Genomic DNA, 19,232 nt, shown 5'->3' with positions numbered 1-19,232 from the left:
AAACTCCTTATTTTCCAGTCTCTGCCTCTTCCAATCTTTCCTTCATTACAAGTGTAGACCTTGAACAGGAAGAGACTGCAGAGACCATCTGGAGATCAACCTCCTTCTTTTTACAGGTAGAAAAAACCTGAATCACATTAAGGTTAAATGATTTGCCTAAGGTCACACAGGTAGACTGTGTCAGATACAGAATTTGAATGCCTATCTTTTAACTCCAGAATCAGGGCTCATTCTGCTTCATTCTTCACACAATTGCTATTCTTTATCCTCCTAGATACACAGGACCCAATTGCTCTTCTGCACAAAACCCTTTAAAAAAGATTCCCAGTTAATTGATGAGCCAGAATCAAAGTGAACCTGGTTTTTGAGACCCTCCACCAGTCTAGTACTACCCATTTACATGGTATTCTCTCACCACTTTTTCGTTTCTTTTTCTTAATTGGACTACTCCTAAGCCTTTGAAATTGTTCTTCAGTTTCCTACCTCCTTCTCTGGATCCATAGTATGTTTGTGCCTAGAAGGCTTTCTATTTCTGCCATTTGAAATTCTACCCTTCCTAGCAGACTCTGTTTAAATTCTACCTTATGCATGAGTTCTTTGAATTCCTAATCAGAAATGTTTTCTTTATCAGAACATAATCCCCCCCCATCTCTCTCTCAACAATTGATTCATTTCCTAGGATGAAGAATTTTATATTGTATTTATTTATGTCTGTCTTCTCTCTCCTACTAATTGTGAAGTCATAGATGAGAAGTTATTTTTGTAGCCCCATGACACCCAACCTTATCCTTTGCAAACAATAGGCACACAATAAATCATGTCAAATTTGAACTGGAAGACAAGGATTGGAATTTGGCTTAAAGGTGATTTTTGGAAGTGCTATCTCAGGTACAATTTCTATCCAGTGATTTTTTTTTTGATAGCATCTGAGTGCAAATGTAAATGAATAAACCAAACACCATGTGGTGTTAAGTGTACCATCCTTTGCTGCAGCTTGATCCGCCCTATAGTCAGCCACATTTCCTCCTTTTATGCCTTCTGGAATCTCTCAAAGGCAAGAGAGCCTGCTCTCCTCCTCCTATTCAATCCCAACCCCAGTTCATCATCCAGCTGCAGAGGAGAGAAGCCTGAATAGAAAATTGAACAGTACCTTCAGCGACCCAGCTTTTTCCACAAAAAAAAAATCCATCTTCTTAGCACCAGAATATTTCTAGTGATGCTTGATGCCTGAGAGTCCTAGAATATCACAGTCTCTATTTAAAAAGTGGGTCACTTTAGGCCTGTGGAGCAGAACATGGTAGTGAGTAGTCCACATGGTGCCTGTTACCCAGGAACAATGGTTTGAAAGTTATTGTGGGGGTGGCTAGGTGGCACAGTGGATAGAGCACCAGCCCTGGAGTCAGGAGTACCTGGGTTCAAATCCGGTCTCAGACACTTAATAATTACCTAGCTGTGTGGCCTTGGGCAAGTCACTTAACCCCATTTGACTTGCAAAAACCTAAAAAAAAAGTTATTGTGGGGGAGATGTATGACTTACATAGTGAGGCTAGTCATATATTGACAGTGACAGATAGATGGATGACCACTGTGATTTACTGACATCCTGGAAATATTAGGAGATTTAGATCTCACCTGAATTCTCTCTTTGGACTCTCCTTAGCTGATTAGCCACATTGAGAGACTGTCACCTGGGGCCCTCCCTGACTCCCTGGCAACTCCCACCTTCGGTCCCCCATTTTTAGGAAGGAACTAAAGCCATACTTCACTTTACTCTTGCCTACTGTTTTCAGACTCTGTCCTCTTCTCCTTTCCTATCTTATTATCCCTTCCTTTTTTTCCAGTACTGTCTCCCATGGTTTATTATATCATCATCATCATCATCCTCATCCTCATCCTCATCCTCATCCTCATCCTCATCCTCATCCTCACCATGATCTCTGAGTTAGGAGAAGCTTGAGATCCTGCTATGAAGGGGAATCATTAGACTTGCTTGGTAAATGTGGTTCTCTGAGACTTTGATGATTCATTTTCTATCTCTGGGCTTCATTTTTTTCTTACCGAATTTTTCTTACTGAATTCACTTTAATTCATTCAATATTTATTAAGCACCTCTGATGTGCCAGTTACTGTACTATGAATAAAGGGATACAGCAGGAATCAAAAGACAGCTCTTGGCTTCAAGGAGCTTACAATCTATATTTGTCCCCCTTATTTCACAGTATTATAGTGAGGATTTCATTTTGTAGTAGGGATTGAATGATAAATGGATAAGGCTTTGAAAAAGTAAACATGGAAAAAAAAAGAGAATTCAAGTGTGCTGTACAGATAAGATGTTCCACTTAAAGCAAAAACAAAAAAGGAAAAAAAAAGGAAAAAAATTCAAAAGAAAAAAAATTTTAACTTAGACTATTGGCCACATTGTTAAAAACAAAAAAACAGAAAAGCAAAAACTGGCTACATTTTGCTGTATTCTACTTCCTAGAAGATTTTACATTTCATTAGAAGATTTATCCTAATGTCAAAGGAACAAGACTCTTACATTAGGATTTCAGGTATTCCCTTAGACCAGGCCTTCTTAATCTAGGGTGTGTGAATTTAAGAAGAAAAAAATTGAAAGTGTATTTCAATATCTTTTGTTTCTTTTGTAATCCTTTGCATTTTTATTTCATGAATTTAAAAACATGATACTGAGGAAATGTCCATTGGTTTCACCATTGTAATAGGACTATTTGGCCCCTAAATAAATAAGAACTCTTCTTAAAGAATATAATTTTCAAGGTGAAGGGAATTCCTCAGCCTTTTCAATCAACGTATTGTGAAGGTATTCTGCTTCTGTTTGTTACTATGGCTTTAGCAGTGCTGGACTAGTGTGGGTCCTGTTCTTTATCTCTTTGTGGTTAATAAACATTGCTTGGCAAGGAACAAATGAGGCATTGTCCCCACCCAGTGGTTTTTGTGAGTGGGCTCAGGTACACCTTCATTTAAAGAGGGACCTTTTTTTTTTCTTTTTCTTTTTTCAGTTTTTGCAAGGCAAATGGGGTTAAGTGGCTTGCCCAAGGCCACACAGCTAGTATGAGGTCGGATTTGGACCCAGGTACTCCTGACTCCAAGGCTGGTTCTCTATCCACTGCGCCACCAAGCCGCCCCAAGAGGGACCTTCTTAAGGACCACACTTCAATAAGTGGTGCCTGCTTTTAATCTTCACCCTGTATTTATTGAGGGGGGGGAGGGAGTGGGGAGACAGAGACAAACAGAGAGAAAAAGGGGGGGGGGAGAGGAGAATGAGAGGAAGAGGGAGAAGAAGAAGGGAGAGAGGGAAAGAAAATCTCTTTTCCAGAAAATAACCATCCCCTCTGACTTTGTGAGGAGGTCTGACATAGCAACAGATGATCAGCTGGCTACTTCTTTGCCCCCGGGCAGAGATTCATCATTGGCAAAGATTCATTGAAGGTCTCTTTGTTGCCTCAAGTTGTGTTGTGTGCTGAGGGAGAGATGAACAGCTCCCAGACTAGCCAAGCAGATGATATGTACCCACAGTACATATGGGCACTGTGGTAAAGTACAGTAAGCAGTATGTAGTTTAAAGTTGAAGTGTGTGACGCCTCCTCTGAGTGCTCTGGGAATGTGAGTCCCTTCTTCCTTTGGTTGCTTATAGTTTTTGCTTCTCCTGCTGGTGTCTCTCCCTACTGTAACACTCACCTTCTGAGTTTAGCTTATTTGGATGAGAAAGCTAAGCATGAATATTCCCCCTTCCATCCTCCTTTCACCTAGTCCCCATCATTCTGTCCCAGGTACCCAGAACACATATCCTCAAACTTGGGAATCTGCTGTTGTTTTGCAGATTTTTCAAATGAAGAAATACTTGTCCTTGTTTTTATAGGACCTTTCCCTGTTTCTCAGTACATGTATTGAACCGGTGAGAGTGCTTTCCAAGGTTAAACTTGGGTTTCCCCCCCTCCCTTACCCCTCCTCCAATTGTAAAACGAGAAAGTTGGAATAGATGACCTCTAAATGTCATTCCAGCTATGGGCAGCATGATGCAGTGCAAAGAATACTAACTCTGGATGCCAGAGAACCTGGGTTTATGTATTATGTCTTGTTATTTCTCTAATTACATGCCTATGCACATGTATATCTGCATATATGTATCATGTATATTCTATATATCATGTGTCTTGTTCTTTCTCTAATATACACCTATGCACATGTATATCTGTATATATATATTATGTATATTCTATATATTATATGTGTCTTGTTCTTTCTCTAATACACACAACACACATTCTAAGGGCAAATTATGACTTCTGATTCCCTTATGTCACTCATTGCAATCATGATATTCTTAATAGATGTTTAACATTTTGAATTGAAGTGAAATTTGAGAGGCACCTGTGTTGTTAATGAAGAGAGAAGGTCAGAGTGGGAATTAAGAAGATCTAGGTTTCAGTCTTGGTCTGCTGGATGACCTTGGCCAAGTCATATGCATTTGGAATTCCATTTTCTCTCCTGAAAAACGAGGGCATTGTACTAAATTATCTCCAAGTTATGCATTGGAAGAGTCTCTGAGTCTATAAATGGAATGACTGTAGACAACAGACATTTGAGAACAATAGAAGAGGAAAATGTCAGCAAGGTGTGTCAGCAGGACATGTAAATGAGTACATAAGAGCATAGATTTAATATTGTAAGATACCCCAGAGTTCACCTAGTTCCCTCAATTTATAGATGAAGAAACTCAGAGCCAGAGACATGATGTCATTTGCCACTTATAGTAATAATTGGCACAGCTAGAATTCAGACTCAAGCCCACTTCCTCTTAATCTAGCAAACTCCAATGAATGTAAAACAAATACTATCTAATCTTATAATTATGTTGTTAAAAAGTTGAGTCATTTCAGTTGTGTTAAACTTTTCATGATCCCATTTAAAAGTTTTTTGGCAGTTTTCTTAGAGTGGTTTGCCATTTCCTTTTCATTTTTCAGATGAAAAACTGAGATAAATAGGGTTATGTGATTTACTCAGGATCACATAGCTAGTAAGTTCTAAAGTCAAATTTGAACTCGAGTCATCCTGACTCCAGCTGACCCAAGCAAATATTACCCTGATCTAAGTATACATAGCCTGCCTCCACTGATAGGGTTCATCCTTAAAACTGAATCTTTAGTATTTAGTTTTACATTGAAAATTAAATGGGCCCTATAGAATATTTACTGTGAAGGGTTTTTATCAAATTCCTCTCAGTTTAAATAAAGATATTTTATTTATTTTTATCAGTTCTCCTTTCCTTCATCTTCATCACTGTCATTTTCTAATTCAGATCATTGTTACCAAGAACACCTTCCTTATGATACCAGTCAGATATGGAGGTAGGGTGGGGTTGTAATTGAAACAATTATTGGGAAGTATTAAGAGGGGGTCCTTTTTGTATAATGATCCCTGGTCCTGGGTGTGCAGGCTACAGAAGAAGTTGCTGTTAATCAGAGAGATAGGAACTATAGTCATGAAACTGTTATAGAACAAGATAACATGTTACAGATTTACAAGTTCTATGACAGAGTCACAGGACAGTCGTACATGTTATTGCCTTTTCTCAAGGCCATTATTATCTTATATGTACTATTATTTCCAGACCTTGGTAACTTCGCTGTCCATTTTTTTCAAGGTTTCCACTAGAGACTACCTCTTCTTTTTCCCCTTTGGATTCATTGTTTCAACTGTTCCTTTCCATATTTTCTTGTTTCTGTAGATTAATTAAAAAACAAAAGTGGAGGAGGAATATATTTCATTTCATAGCCTTTTCATTGGTTTCTCCTGCACTTCATTCTATATCTTCAGTCTCAGTGACTTTGGCTGTCCCTCATGTCTGGAATGTTATCTCCTTACTTTTGCTTCTTACTTTCAACTGGCTTAGTTAAGACTCTACTCAGATGTCAAGTTCTGCAGCTAGTCTTTCCTGCTTCCTTTGACTGCTAGTGCCTTGCTCTCTAATATTACCTTTTGTTTTTCTTCATATATGTTTTATGGGGCTAATTATTTACAAATCATCTCCCCCATTAGAATGTAAGCTTCTTGAAGGCAGGGACCTTTTTTCCCCCATCCTTACCAGTTAGCACAATGTACTTACTACAGTAAATGTATAATAAATGTTTGATGACTATTAACTGACCCCCTTCTATGTCAAGGGATCTCTAGTAAGCACACCCTCCAGGAATACTAGAAGCTTGTCCTATATTTTGGTATATTTTTTGTTTTGTTTGGAATGTTTTGGTAAATATCATATCCTATTGAAATTAATTAGTCCATTTTTTTCCTTATGTGAAGATATAGAGTAAATTCTGGAATTTATTCTTTCATATTTAATAAAAAGTATAGACAGTTTTCATGAAAAGCAAAAATAAGGAGACCCCGTTCTGCATGGATCAAGTGATTATAAGTTAAAACTGAAAGAGACCTTAGAAATGATTTAGTCCGGGTGGCTAGGTGGTGTAGTGGATAAGCACCGGCCCTGGAGTCAGGAGTACCTGGGTTCAAATCCTGTCTCAGACACTTAATAATGACCTAGCTGTGTGGCCTTGGGCAAGCCACTTAACCCCATTTGCCTTGCAAAAACATAAAAAGAAAAGAAAAGAAATGATTTAGTCTAGTTAGTCTTCATTTTGCAGATGAGGAAAGTGAGGTCAATCCATCTGAATGAGCATTTATTAAAAATTTAGTATGTACAAGGTAGTGTACATTGTACATACGTACAAGACACACGCACAAGTGTGAGTGTGTGTGTATATGAGTATGTATATGTAGGCTAAGTAATGTATGAGAACAAAAATAATAAACATGTTACTTCTTTTCAAGTGTGATAGTACAGTAAGTTATAGAGGAAAGAACATTAGATTTGAAATCAAATGACATGGATTCAGGTTAAAGCTGTAACTCTTACTAATCATGAAGCCTTGGGCTAGTCATTTAACTCTGAGCTTATTCCTTCATATATCAGATACAAAAATAACAACCTACTCTGAAAGAAACCATAGATGAGATCATGGAGATGAAGTCTGTAAAGTGCTTTGGAAAACAAAGGATATGAAAGAAATGAACTTATTATTAAAAAGTTGAAGGTCTTGCAATCTGGATGGTAAAACAAGGGATGTATGCTCATGAAAAACAGTAAACAAACCCCGTACAAAGTAAAACAGGATGTGAGGAGGTACTCTAATAGGAGAGATCAGTTGCCCATGGTGGTAGGGCAAGACTTCCTAAGTGGAAGTGATGCTTGAGCAGGACTGAAATACTTAGATTGTTGTTATTTCCTTGGGTTTGGGACAGAGTACTGTACTAACCTTCAGGTTCCCTGATATTCAATCCTAGGACTGTGGGTTTTCAATCCTAGGACTGTGGGTTGGCCCTTCTTCTTAGACTATCATCTTCTGGAGGAGCTCCTTGGGCTAGATGGTAAAGAATGGGAAGACAAGATGCTTTTGTAGATATCCTCTCCCTCTCTTGCCCCTTTATCTTTGTGTGTGTGTGTGTGTGTCTCTCTCTCTCTCTCTCTCTCTCTCTCTCTCTCTCTCTCTCTCTGTCTCTCTTTGAAAGGGGTTAGGTAGGGTTGAAAATAAGGGTAGAAAGGCAAGAGGGAAAAATTGGAGATAAGAAAAGGACTGAAAGCAATGGGGAGAACTAAGTTATCAAGGGGCTTTGAGTTGGGAGTAAGCAGTCTCAATAAAATGGCCAGGGAGAAAATAAAATAAAAGAGAAACAGTAAAGGACTTTAGATTTTTTTAAAAATTTGATCAAAAGTGAGTATTTGTTAAGTGTCTGCTGTGTAACAAATGCTACCTCACTTGACCCTTATATTGTCTCTGGGAGTTAGGAATTATTATCATCTCCTTTAGACCAGCTGAAAAGGAAAAGACCACAGCAACCCAGTTGAATTAAAAGAAATAGAGACTTTGCTCTTGTAGGGAGAATTCTCCTAGGACCTGAATGAGGTGACCTAAAGGTATGAAGGCTCATGTGTGGGCTGGCTTTTGACCTAGACAGAGGACTGTAGTGGAGTTGAAGGTGAGATGACATGAGCTTTGGTTCAGTGCCTGCTGCAGACTTTCTGGCTAACTATGCTGCTGTTTGCTCATCTCTGAAGTAGGAGTGAGCATGCTTGCACTTCTTAGCTCCCCAGGTAAGAGGTTCAAGCTGAGATCATTTGGGACAGGTGATTTGTAAACATGAGTGGTTTGTATACTCTGGCTTTGTGAGACCCCCCCCCCCCACACACACACACTTCTTTTTGTACTGAAGCCTTGAAATGTGATGGTGAGTGGAAGGATTCTGACAAATGATTGAATAGGAGAACATTGAGAGGGAATTGCAGAAGGTAAGACAGGAGGGTAAGCCCCACCTGACTAAGGGCCTAAAATGGTGGGTTTTCCTATGGAAATAACAGGGTGTATTATGAGAGCTATTCCTAGGAAGGACCTCATTTGAACTGCACATTATTCTTTCCTGAGTATGAAGAGAAGGAGAAGGAGATAATCACCTTTAAAGCCCAGGGTGGACTTAAAGCGATTGTCTAATTTTACAATCACTAATAGCATTTGTCAGTTGTATAGGATAATCGCAGGATCTGGGTTTCAGCTAAATTTGTCTTTGAGTTCTAAGGTCCACAGACTTCCCCAAGGGCTCCATAGATAGATTGTTGGGTGTGAATGAATTTGAAAGGTAAAAAAATTACATCTTTATTTTGGCTTACTTTTGTTTTCCCTCTGTCATCCTATGAATTCCATTTTATACATTTAAAAATATTATTCTGAGGAGGGATCCATAGACATCAGCAGTCTGCCTTAAGGCCTTGGCACAAAAATGGTTACAATTCCTTGTAATGGAGAGAGTGTTGAATGGTAGATCCCCAAAGACCTTAAACACCAGGACTAGCAGTAAGTTTGAGCAATGAGAATTTGAAGAGCCTCTTTTCACAAAAATTATAGAAGTCTCCTATGCCAGGGGAAACTAGCAGTCCCTTGAATTTCTGATATGATAGTTGATTTAGAATTGATTGAAAATAAGGGAAAATGTATTTAAGGGCTTACAGCAAGGGGTCATATCTATATAAAACCAGGGATAAGTTTTTAATACTCTCAAAAATATAGCCAATAGTTTTAAAGGTTTAAAATTCAGTTCCCAGCTGAGGGTGATGCACATGCCCCTAGATGCCTGGGTAAAATTATACTTCTTTCAGAGCTTCTGATGGGAAGTGATTTCATGCAAAAGAATTTCAGAATTTCTTTCCCTCCCCACCAGACAACCACAAATGATTCTCAGCTCATTATTTTTCCACATCATGCCATAAATCTGCATTGAAAAGTACATCCCAGAAAAACTTTTCTCAGTTTTTTTTCTGCTTTCCTCATATAGTCAGTCTCCTAAAAAAAAGATCCTTGCATTAACTTATCTGCTTTCCCAGAAGAGTCAAATCTCCTGTCCTTTCCTAGAATGTCATTTTATAGATTTTTTTTTTTGTTACTTTTCACTCCATCACCTTCTGGTTCAGTGTAGAAGGAAGTTGATATTGAGAGAAATGGGATCCCTGTGACCACTCACAGAGATAGCAAGAATGAAGTGTCAATTTGCAATGGGCAGGCTTGATCCAAAAAAGCAGATGATGAAACATGCTTCCTTCCTTCTCCCTGCAGGGAGGTGAGAGACCATGTTTGTGGAATACCAATTACATTGTCAGTCATAGTCATGGTACAGTTTGGGCTTGCTAACTTTTCTTCTTTGTTAAAGAAAATATTCACTAGGGAAAGAAGGGAAGGAAACTTATATGGAGAAATGACTGTACTGAAGGAAAAAAATAAGCCATCAATATAAATGTAACCCCCAAAAAGGATGTGATTATAGGAAGAGAATATTCCTATTCTCAGAATCTTAGAATGTTAGTGCTGAAAGGATCTTTTTTTTTATTTTTTATTTATTTTTTTTTAGGTTTTTGCAAGACAATGGGGTTAAGCGGCTTGCCCAAGGCCACACAGCTAGGTAATTATTAAGTGCTTGCCCAAGGCCACACAGCTAGGTAATTATTAAGTGTCTGAGACCGGATTTGAACTCAGGTGCTCCTGACTCCAGGGCTGGTGCTTTATCCGCTGCACCACCTAGCCACCCCTGAAAGGATCTTGAAAGAGCATCTGTCAACATTTTCCTTTGACAGTTGAGGAAACAGAAGCCCAGGGAGGAGCATCTGTTGTCAGAAATATCGGAATTGCTCTCCAGTTCAGAGGATCTGTGATTCTGTGGTCATGTAAACTGAAAATAAGGAGATCATAATTTGGAGACAGACAGAACCCAGGGTCACCCTGAGATTTTTCTGAGGATTGGTCTGAGGCAAGATTTGAACTTAGGTCTTTCTGGCTCCAGCTTTAGCATTCTCTCCTTGTGGCTCTAGTGACCATCAAGTCTACATTTAAGCCTCAAATGAGAGGGTTTGAAAAGGGTGAAGCTGTAAATTGATGATGGAATGGATAAGAGGGATAATCTTGGTATCAAGAAGCCCTGACTTTGAGTTTTGACTGTCACTTGTGGGCATGTCTTTGAAACTCTTAGTCTCAAGCTTCTCATCTGTAAAATTGTGTCTGCCTCACAGGGTGAGATTTTAGCTGGGACTTAGAAGGAAATCAGAAGACAATAGAAGATGTTGCCAGAGGAGGGGGACAGTCAGCAAAAATGTCTGGCACCAAGAGATGAAGTGTTTTGTTTCAGAAACAGCAAGGAGGCCAGTGTCAGTAGATTGAAGATTATGTGATGGGGCCTGAGGAAGTATAATGTAGGAGAGGCCAGGTTATGTAGGGGTTTGAATACTTGAGGATTTTCTATTTGATCCTGGAGGTAATAGGGAACCCCTGGAGTTATATTAAGTAGGAGAATGATGTGGCAGGTCCTACTTATTTTAGGAAAATCACTGTGGTGATTAGAGGATAGATAGAATGTGGAGAGACCTGAGGCAGATAGACCTACCTGTAGGCTTTTGTAAAAGTTCAGGTTTGAGGTGTCTCATCACTTCAAACTTGTCTAAGAGTGGGGACAGTGTTAGAGGAGAGAAGGGGAAGAGATGGGAGATATGAAGTGAACAGACTTGCTGATTTCGGGGAAAACTGGAAGGATTTACATGAATTGATGTCAAGTGAAGTAGAACCACAAGAACATTATACACAGTACAGCAGCATTGTACGATGGTGGTCAACTATGACAGACTTAGCTATCCACATCCAGAGAAAGAATTGATGAAAACTAAATGCAGATCAAAGCATACTATTTTCATTTCCTTTGTTTTTGTATGTGTGTGTGTGTGCGTTTTTTTCCTCCTTTTGTTCTGTTTCTTCTTTCATGTCCTGACTAATGTTTAACTTAATTTGCATTGATTTAACTTGATTCCATATGTATAATCTATATCAGATTGTTTGCTGTCTTGGGGAGGAGAGGGAAGAGCAGGAGAAAAATTTGAAACGCAAAATATATAAAAAATTAATGTTGAAAACTATCTTTAAATTGTAATTGGAAAAAATAAAATACTATTTACATAAAAAAGAAATTAACAAACCTTGGCAAAAGATTGGATGTGAGAAATGAGGGATAGTGATAACACAGGAGTCTAGGATATCTCTATAGGATGTGAGCCTTGATTGTTCAGAGAATAGAACCACGGGAAGGCTTTGGGGAAAAGTTGAGTTCAGTCTTGGACATCTTGAGTTTCAAATTTCTACAGGACTTCCAATTCAAGATGACCAGTAGGCAGTTGGAGATAACAAGATTGTATATCATCAGAAAAGTTAGTACCAGTTAAGTGGATTTGAAAGTCAGCAGCATGCAATTGTGAACATCTCATAGTCTTGTTTTGCTGGACTGGTTCTGAAAGGGGCTAGAAGAAATAGCTTGAGGTGAGGGAGGGTTTAGTTTTTCCTTTACCCAGCAACTGTTTACCAAAAGTGTTTACCAGCCCTTTGCTAAGCACCTATGGGGAAGATAGAAAATAGCTGCCCAAAAGTTTATGTTCTAGTTGGAGAGAAAAGAAACATAGTGTATTATATGATGTGCTCGAAATGAGAGATGTTAGTGTTCAGAGTCATGTGAAGTATTGGGGAAAGATTTTATGTCACATTTAGGGATATGCCTAATTATTCCTCATATCCCTTAAAAATTTACTATAGGTTCATGATTCTGAGAACAAATACTGATTATTGGAGAAGAAAGGGTCTGGGACCACAGTCAGTTCAAGGTATTGTGAGTCCAAGGGATGACTTTGAAAATTGTGCCCCTTTCTACTGGAGGTGTTAAACGTTCATGGTGTCCTGTAAGACCTGATATATCAAAAACTTAGTGCCAATGCATCCTGAAGAGGAGAATTTCCTGGTATTAAAGATATGTACATTTGTTAAAAGTAATAATAAAAGTATACCTTAGAACTTCCTGATATTAAAGATATGTGCACTAATTAAAAGTAATAAGAATAAAAAGTTTTCCACTTCCCGTTGTGTGCTAGCAGTGGTCTGCTTTGTCAAGATTAGAGGACTTGAATTGTAGCTCTTACTATTCTCTACCTGTGTGATTAGGCAATTCACTTAATTTCTCAGGGCATCAATTTACTTATTTACAAAAAGAGGAGGTTGGACTAGTTGACCTGCTCACTTTTATTCCATGACTGTCCTCTAGATTTACCCCCCCCCCCAAACAGTGAAATCCTGCTGCCTTCCTAAGATGCCTTTGTAGGGGTAGTGCTTCCCTGTTAGGTCAGAAGACCTGCAGGAAGGAGCTGCTGGGGAGAGGGCAGAAGGAGCAAGGCCAAGGCCAGACAGAATCACCTGATATTTGAGCCTCTTGGAACCTGCTCAGTGTCAAACTTCTGGACTCACTCAGGGGATAGCAAAACCTGGTGCTCAGACAGAACCTGTGAAGTCTGCCAAGGCGTCTTTGATAAGATCTCCTCCCCGAGTCTTCGAGGAATAATAACCTGCCCTAGGCATCAGCTGTCTCACTCACTCTTCTACAGAGAAGGTATCACTCCAGAACTTCACAGTTCTCTCTGGGATATCATTGTCATTAACCATCAGTCAATCTACCCACTGTATATCCAGGATTGTATAAGCCCCGGTGTGGGATACAAAGAAGTGTAAGGTATTATCCCTGCCTTGGAGAGTTTATAGTCTTGTTGGGGAAATAAAATGTGTACACTTGAAATAATTAGATAGTAATTAAATGCTAAACACCTGTTGAGATTATAATTGTGGTAGCTATTCAGAGAAAGGAGAGATCCCTTGGGGACTAGAGGAGTGGAGGGGAGAGGAGGCTTCATAAAAGATGGGGTATGGTGGGATAAAGACCAAAATTCAGAATTGTCCCTGTCCTAATCCTGGCCCTGTCACTCACTACCTGAATAAGCCTGAAATGGTTAGTTCATCTCTCTAGGCTTCAGGGGTTCTCCTCATGCCATAGATAAATGGGTAGGACAAACAATGTATGTTAGGCACCATGCCAAGAACTGTGGTTACCAAAAAAAAGAAAATAAGATGGTCCCTGTTCTTATGAAGCTTATATCTTATTAGGGGAGGAAAATACATAAAAGGGGAGCTGAGAGAGGTTGGGATGGAATGGAAGTAGGATTATTTTTAATTTTACTTTAAATTGAATGGACTCTGAAGTTCTTCCCAACTTTGACATTATTTATTTGACAAGTCAATAAAATACAGCAAATATTATTAACCACTCAAATTATTCAAGTCATTGTGCTAGTCTGGAGAGATTAGATAAGACATGGACTCAGTTCTCAAGGTTTGGTGAGGTGATAAAACACCAACATATAACATATATATATATATATATATATATATATATATATGTATATATATATATATATATATACTTAGTAAATGATAAGTACATTAGGGAAATACAGAATAAAATGAAAAAACTCTGTAAAGTCTGAGGTCTATGTTGTTATTTCTTTGTTGGGTATGACTTATTGGAATTAGGATGATGACTGTTTTCCTGTATTCATAAAAAGGGAATCAGCACCAGTCTTAAATGCTACAGAATTATCAAGGAGAGTGAAGACTGAGAAAATAACATTAGGCTTGACAAATAGAATTGATGTCTTTGAAGAGAGGAATTTCAGTAGAATAATGAGGTCATCTATAAAATAAGAATAATGCTTCTCCTACCTTTCAAAATGCTCTTATGGGGATTAATAATAGTAAAAGCATGTTTCTTTCTTCCTCCCCCTCCCTCCTTTCCTTCCTTCCTCCCTTCTTTCCTCCCTCCCTTCCTTCCTTTTTTTCCTTCATCTGTCATCCTTCCATCCTTCATGATTAACTAACTTACTAAGGGTCACAGAACTTTTAAATGTGTGAATACAGGTTTGAACTCAGGTTCTTCTGACTTCAAAGCTGGTGCTCTATCCACAGTGCAGCCTAGCTGCTCCAGAAGTATGTTTCTGTAGTGCTTTAAGACTCAGAAAATGCTTACCTTCTGTAAAATAGTGCAAGTTACATCTCAATTTTATGTTAGAAAACTAAAGTCCAGAGAAACGATGGCATGCAAAGAGCACCAACAAGCATTCCATTATTAGGTCTGTTTCCCAAGGTGACTGGAAAATAAGAAAAAAGAATCTATATGTTCTAAAATATTTCTAGGGATTCTGTAGAAGTAAAGAACTGGAAATTTCAGGGAAATCCATGAATTGGGGAGTGACTGAACAAATTGTGGTATTATTATGATGGAATGCTAATACGTTGTAAGTAATGTAGAGCAGGTAGCACAGTGGATAGAGCACCGGCCCTGGAGTCAGGAGTACCTGAGTTCAAATCTGACCTCAGACACTTAATAATTACCTAGCTATGTGGCCTTGGGCAAGCCACTTAACCCCATTTGCCTTGCAAAAAACCTAAAATAAAATGATGAGAAGGAGAGTTTCAGAAAAATATAGACTTGCAGGAAATAATGCAGAATGAAACAAGAGAGTATTGTATATGGTAACAAAATACTGTTTGAAGAGCAGTACTATTAAGTCACCAAACAATTCTGTGTTATATAATCATTCAAATCAACCACAAAGAAATTATGAAGGAAAGTGCAATCCACTCTAGAGAACTAAGATATAGAAGTATATGTTGTATGGTTCCAGATAGAAAGATAAATATATACATACATACATATAGATATAGATATCTATAAATATTTTTATCAAATGATGACCTTTTCTAATAAGGTTGGGAGGGAGATAACTCAGAACTTAACTGTAACAAAAAACTAAAATTAATAAAAACATAATAAAGAAATTCACCACTCGCTCTGAAATTAAAGGACCTGGGCTCAAATTCTCTGATTATGTTCATCTGAGTGATCTTGGTAAAGGCATTTAACTTCTGGGGACCTCATTTTCCTCTGTTATAAAATAAGGAGATTGGACAAGTTCATCTCTGAGGTCCAAGGTCTAGATCTTTGATCCTACTGTAAAAAGTTAAAGTCACTTGCTCCTAGTCACATAGATTATTGTCAATCAGTTTTCAAGCCTAGGTCTCCTGATACCAAGCCCAGTAATCTTTTCACGAGGCCATGGTTCCTTTCTGAGCAAATGAAATAATGAATGTAAATTGCTTTGAAAAGTAGAAATTGCCTTACACATGTAAGGGCCTCTAACAAACATGGCAAGAATTTCATGGCTGTCTTGTCTGTTCTCTCTCATCTCTCTCTGCCCCCTACTCCCCTCCCACCCAGCTCCCTCCTTCCAGGCTTCTGAGCAGTTGTGATGGAGAACTCCTCAGCAGCATCAGCCTCTTCTGAGGCAGGGAGCAGTCGTTCTCAGGAGATTGAGGAGCTGGAGCGTTTCATTGACAGCTATGTGCTGGAGTACCAGGTGCAAGGACTCCTGACGGACAAGACAGAGGGTGATGGGGAGAGTGAGAAGACCCAGTCCAACATCTCCCAGGTGAGGCAGTCAGTGACCATAGGAGAAGCAACAAGGTGGTCTGCTCTCCCATACTGGTGGTTCTTGGGATTTAATTATTAAGGACCTGGAATATTGGCATGATGGGCTGACATCACAGTGAGTTCAGGGTCTGTGTCATGAGTTTTAGATCAGTGATTCCCAATTTAGATTTGGATCAGTGTTTCCCAATTTACTACATTTCTTTTGATCTTGGTTACAGTGGTTTTGTTTGTGCAAAAACTTTTAATTTAATATAATCAAAATTATCTAGTTTGTTTTTAATGATGTTCTCCATCTCTTCCTTGGTCATAAACTATTTTCTTTTCCATGGATCTTTCAGGTAAAGCATTCCTTTATCTCCTAGCTTGCTTATAATATGGTTTACTATTTTGTTTTTAATTTATTTCTAGGGGCGGCTAGGTGGCACAGTGGATAGAGCACTGGCCCTGGAGGCAGGAGTACCTGAGTTCAAATGTGGCCTCAGACACTTAATAATTACCTAGCTGTGTGGCCTTGGGCAAGCCACTTAACCTTATTTCCTTGCAAAAACTAAAAAAACTAAAAATAAAATTATTTATTTATTTTTGAATATTACATTTTCCCCCCAATCATGCTTCCCTCCTTCCACCCCTGCAGAAGGCAGTTTGTTGGTCCTTACATTGTTTCCATGCTATACATTGATCTAAATTTAATGCATTGAGAGAGAAATCATATTCTTTTTTTATTAAAGATTTTATTTGTTTTACAATTTTTCCCCCAATCTTACTTCCCTCCCCACCCCCACAGAAAGCAATCTGTCAGTCTTTACTTTGTTTCCATGTTGTACATTGATCCAAATTGAGTGTGATGAGAGAGAAATCATATCCTTAGGGAAGAAGCATGAAGTATAAGAGATAGCAAGATCAGACAATAAGATATCAGGTTTTGTTTTTTTTTTCCTAAATTAAAGGTAATAGTCCTTGGTCTTTGTTCAAACTCTACAGTTCTTTCTCTGGAATCAGATGGTATTCTCCATTGCAGACAGCCCCAAATTGTCCCTGACTGTTGCACTGATGGAGTGAGCAAGTCCATCAAGGTTGATTGTCACCCCCATGTTGCTGTTAGGGTATACAGTGTTTTTTTCTGGTTCTGCTCATCTCACTCAGTGTCAGTTCATGCAAATTCCTCCAGGCTTCCCTGAATTCCCATCCCTCCTGGTTTCTAATAGAACAGTAGTGTTCCATGACATACATATACCACAGTTTGCTAAGCCATTCCCCAAATGAAGGACATTTACTTGAGAGAAATGATATTCTTAAGGAAAAAATATTAAAATATAAGAGATAGCAAAATTATATGATAATGTTTTTTTTTTTAATTAAAGGTGGGGTGGCTAGGTGGCACAGTGGATAAAGCACCGGCCCTGAAGGTACTCCTGTACCTGAGTTCAAAACTGGCCTCAGATACTTAATAATTACCTAGCTGTGTGGCCTTGAGCAAGCCACTTAAACCCCTTTGCCTTGCCAAAATAAATAAATAAAGGTAATAGTCTTTAGTCTTTGTTCAAACTCCACTATTTTTTCTCTGGATACAGATGGTATTCTCCATTGCAGAAAATCCCAAAATTGTGGTTTACTATTATTTTTAAATAAAGTAGTTGGGCAGCTAGATGACACAGTGAATAGAACCCTGGCCTTGGAGTCAGGAGGAAAGGAATTTGAATCCAGCCTCAGACACTTGCTACTTACTAGCTGTGTGACCTTGGGCAAGTCACTTAACTCTGATTGCCTCCCATCAAGGACCATCTCCAGTCATCTTGATTCATATTTGGCCACTGGACCTAGATGATTGTGGAGGAGAAAGTGAGGTTGGTGACTTAGCACAGCACCCTCTCATTCAAATCCAATTCATGTGTTGTCATGGTGTCACCTCCCTGATGTCACAGTCTTCTTCGAGAATGTAGGATAAACATGAAATAAATTAGTAAATATCTTAAAGTATCAGTTTTAATTTCTAAAGCAGTAAATACTGATAAATGTAATCTATATAAACAAGTGCTTTTTGAGATCCTCAGTAATTTTGGGAGAGTAAAAGCAGTTCCCCTCTCCCACAATCACCCATGCCTTAGACTTTTCCAGTTCTGGCCTGGGGTTGTTCACTTATAATCATGGTGGTGCTAGAGAGCCAGAGGCCGTGGCTGTGCCTCAGAGTGAATGATAGCAATTACATGGTGTATCACAGGCATTGTTTACGCCTCAAAGTAAATCAGTCCTAATAATAAAGTGAAGGATGTAATGAAAAGGCAACTTGTAGAGCCCAGAATCCCAGAAAGAGGGAGGGGTCTTAGACAAGAATCTGGGTTCATTCTCTAAGACTGGGGATCCTAGCCATTTTTGTGTCATTGGCAGTTTGGTGAAACCCCTTCCCAGAATAATGTTTTTGAATGCAAAAAGTAAGCTATGTAGCATTGCCTAGAAAATGAATTTTAATGAAATACAGTTGTCACAATATTTTAAAAGACAGGTTCATGGATCTCAGGTTAAAAAGACTTGCTCTGGGAAATCTGACTGTCTTAGACCCTGGTGGTCTTTGTCAAGCACATGGACTGGGATTCAAGGATTTTCTTCCTGGTTCTGCTCATTCACTATCAGATGAGAATGATCATACATTCTCTATTCATAGGGTTTTTGTAAGCATAAAAAGATTACAAGCCTCATTAAATTATTGAGTGTCTAAGGTGTACAAAGGGTTCACTGTAGTATTGCCCATTACTTTGAGGAATGCCTTTCTCATAGTAGTATGTTCGATAGATGTTTGTTGAATTGAGTTATGTTAAAGTAATTTAAAACACATGTGTGTATGCATATGTAAATATGTCTGTATGTGCACATGTGCATGCATATTGATATACTCATTTGTGGATGGATGGATAGTGGATAGATATGTATGTATGGATAGATACATATATGTATATATGGATGATAGAAAGATAGATGGATAGATAACAATATGGACAAATGGATAGAAAGATAAATGAATAGATATGTGTGTGTGTATATGGATGGATGGATAGAAAGATAAATGGATAGATACATATATTTTACATAAGGATATATGGATAGAAGGATAGATACATGTGTGTACATATATAGATGAATGGATAGAAAGATAAATAGATGGATAAATGAAGAGATACATATGTATGTGTATGGGTGGATGATAGAAAGATAGATTATTGTTGTTGTTGTTTCAGATGTAAACAGTGCTTATGATACACCATGAATTGCAT

At 38.5% G+C, this 19,232-nt stretch overlaps 1 protein-coding gene across 7 annotated transcripts in view; it reads left to right on the top strand.

Annotated features, from left to right (window-relative positions):
- Window positions 1–19,232, top strand: part of CTIF (cap binding complex dependent translation initiation factor) — a 464,369-nt gene that overhangs the window by 103,310 nt on the left and 341,827 nt on the right. For 6 of the 7 annotated variants that reach the window (XM_074204166.1, XM_074204171.1, XM_074204167.1 and 3 more), the window contains one exon: window positions 15,754–15,964. In XM_074204166.1, coding sequence (XP_074060267.1) covers window positions 15,785–15,964 — 180 coding nt within the window. In that variant the 5' untranslated portion in view covers window positions 15,754–15,784. Of the gene's footprint in view, window positions 1–14,375; window positions 14,463–15,753; window positions 15,965–19,232 lie in introns of those variants that run through there. The other variant, XM_074204168.1, reaches the window with a different exon arrangement.

Source organism: Macrotis lagotis, chromosome X (assembly GCF_037893015.1).
Source record: "Macrotis lagotis isolate mMagLag1 chromosome X, bilby.v1.9.chrom.fasta, whole genome shotgun sequence".
In the NCBI taxonomy this organism is placed as follows: domain Eukaryota; kingdom Metazoa; phylum Chordata; class Mammalia; order Peramelemorphia; family Peramelidae; genus Macrotis; species Macrotis lagotis.
This window is presented reverse-complemented; position numbering and strand designations above follow the sequence as displayed.